The 2423-nt window shown below is 48.1% G+C and overlaps 1 protein-coding gene across 1 annotated transcript; it reads left to right on the top strand.

Moving 5' to 3' along the window:
• Nucleotides 1-1744: 1744 nt before the first annotated feature.
• On the top strand, nucleotides 1745-2155 carry EI90DRAFT_2920535 (uncharacterized protein; the record flags this gene model as incomplete). The annotated part of the gene is made up of 1 exon (XM_039054750.1): nucleotides 1745-2155. A coding segment is annotated over one exon (411 nt), but the record flags the coding sequence as incomplete, so codon positions are not given.
• Between the last annotated feature and the right edge of the window lie 268 nt (nucleotides 2156-2423).

The raw sequence follows: 2423 nt of genomic DNA, 5'->3' as shown, positions 1-2423 counted from the left end.
GTGTTTCTATATCGTTGCAAATCTGCTTCTTGCCTCCACTCCAGAGCTCACTGTATATCATGTGAGAGGACTGCCCTCATCCCGCCGCTCATAAGTTACGCTGTTGTCTACATGGATTATCCCTCAGCCAAATCTCGGTATGTCCTTGATGGCTACCTCCTTGCGAGAGTACACGGAGGGCTCCAATATCTAGTGCTGATGAGTACCAAGCGAATGACCTTTGTATGATGTCTGCCGTCTTTGAATTCTTTGGAAACCATTGGATGAATATTGTAATACTTTAGGCATATCAGGTCATCCCCACGTTGGGCCCCTTGGCTGAGTAAGCCTGTGTAACGGCAAGCGAGCGTTGATCCTCCCAAAAGAATGCTCAAACCTTTCTGTTGCCAAACACGGTAACACATGATAACGTTGGTTCCGCAGTATCGTAACATTGCTTTCACGATTGAACTCTGAGGCATGGATTGTTGCTTCCGGGGTTGTATAGTATGTGAACCAATCTTTGCCTCTGCTGCTGTCCAAACAACTGTAATGTCCCCCAAAACAAACGCATCCCATCTTTCTCAACACTCCAAAACGAAGCGCCCTGCCCCTGAGAATGATCTGCAGTCGCTATCACAAGCATCGACTTCCTCTGAGGTTCACCTGATCCATGTCAACAGTGCCCCAATAGAGAATCGCAACAAAAGTCACCATAATTCGCCCGATAACTCAGCTGAATCTCGCCTTAGGCCCCCCAATATCACACGCACTTCGCAGTCGGGCTCCCATAGCCGCAGGAAGCCGAAGCGACAAGTGCATCCCGGGAGCGTGACTCCACCGGCTAGGAGGAGTCTAAGTCCTAATCCCAATCCCATTCATCGATCAAACGTACCCCCCTCCTGGGCTTCGAGCTCTACTACATCTTCCCTTGCCGACCTTGAATCATCGCTGCCTCTCCTTTTTCTGGAACCAGTGTCATCATCTGCCGGCGCAAGTGTGGATAGAAAGAAATCATTCGTTAGCGGTGCAGGGGCCGTTCTCCAAGTCGCTTCGGCTACTCTCAAGCTAACCCCTATTCCGTATCTTGGTCAGATCCCTGACCTACTCCTCATATTACTCCAAGTCTACGAGGTTCGGATTACAGTTCAGGCTTTTACAATCAGCGCTGACATATCGCTGGTGATCCGTACAGTCAGCGGATAAAAATTGCAAAGATCTTAAAGGCCTGAACGACGAGGTTCAAAAGGCCTATACTACTATTTTGCGACCACTGCTGCTGTGGACAGGGAGCATCCCTCCCCCACTAACAGATCTGATCAAAGATTTCTACTTGTAAGTCCCCTAGCCTCTTTTCAGTTGTTAGCGTTAAACATCCCCAGGGCTCTTGTGGAGCAGATTAAGCAAATCAAGTCACTACAGAGTCGGGGTCGCCTTGAGAGGGTGTTTTTATCAAAAGAAATCACCCAGAGCATAAACGAAGTAAAAGCGTGCTTAAATAAGGCTGTTACGTCATTCTCGGTGCGTTGTTCAGCACCTTAAGCATTAATTATTGGCTGATCGAGATGTGTACTGCAGACTGAGGCAACAGTTTTGACGCTTGTCCAGGTAATAAAGTCATTCTTAAAGTGTATGTTGCCATGCGTAACTTTGGGCATAAGATTTACCACTGTTATCAGCCGAACTCTCAAAATTGGGCCAGGTTCCTGCCGAGTACAAGTTCGTTACGAATAAATCGGAGTGCCTTCCAGACACGCGGGCAAGGATGCAGGATTCTTTATTGAATCATTTGAGGAATGCTCAGAACCGATTCGTATGGCTGCGAGGTTCTCCTGGTACCGGGAAAACGGCGATATGCAAAAGTATCTCATCCACTCTGGACCAGCGAGGTGCTCTGGCAGCGTCATTCTTTTGGGATAAGAACCGAAAAGGCACCGGCCTTGATTCTATCGAAATGTTTCCCTCCTCTCTTGCATACCAGCTTGCACACTTCAATGCAGACTACGAAATTCTCCTTGTCAAGCAGCTTCAGAACCCGGCTCTTAGGATGGTCCAGAGTCTACCACTAAAAGAACAAATGAGGGCTCTGATCATTGAACCTATGAGTAACATCAAGGACATGTTTTCGTCAAGGAGGGAGCATTTTGCCATCGTCTTGGATGGGTTGGATGAGTGTGGGAACCAGGAGGCGCTTGAATCCTTGATGGGGCTCGTGATAATGCTTGAGGGTCTACCCTCCGCATTTGCCGTGTTGGTCAGTTCCCGTCCAGAGACCCAAGTTATTCGGGCTCAGGCTCAAGGTGGAGTTTGGGGTGATGTCATTCCATGTGACAACATGGACATGATCAATAAGAGCGAAACTTTTTACACTATACGCCGCATGGTAGATGATGGGTTGAAGATCCGCATCTCGAAATCATTATGGAAACCATTGGAGGAGGATC

This window comes from Cantharellus anzutake (assembly GCF_015039405.1).
Source record: "Cantharellus anzutake strain C23 chromosome Unknown EI90scaffold_23, whole genome shotgun sequence".
Classification (NCBI taxonomy): Eukaryota; Fungi; Basidiomycota; class Agaricomycetes; order Cantharellales; family Hydnaceae; genus Cantharellus; species Cantharellus anzutake.
Note: the sequence above shows the minus strand (reverse complement) of the source record. Positions and strands in the feature narration are given on the sequence as shown.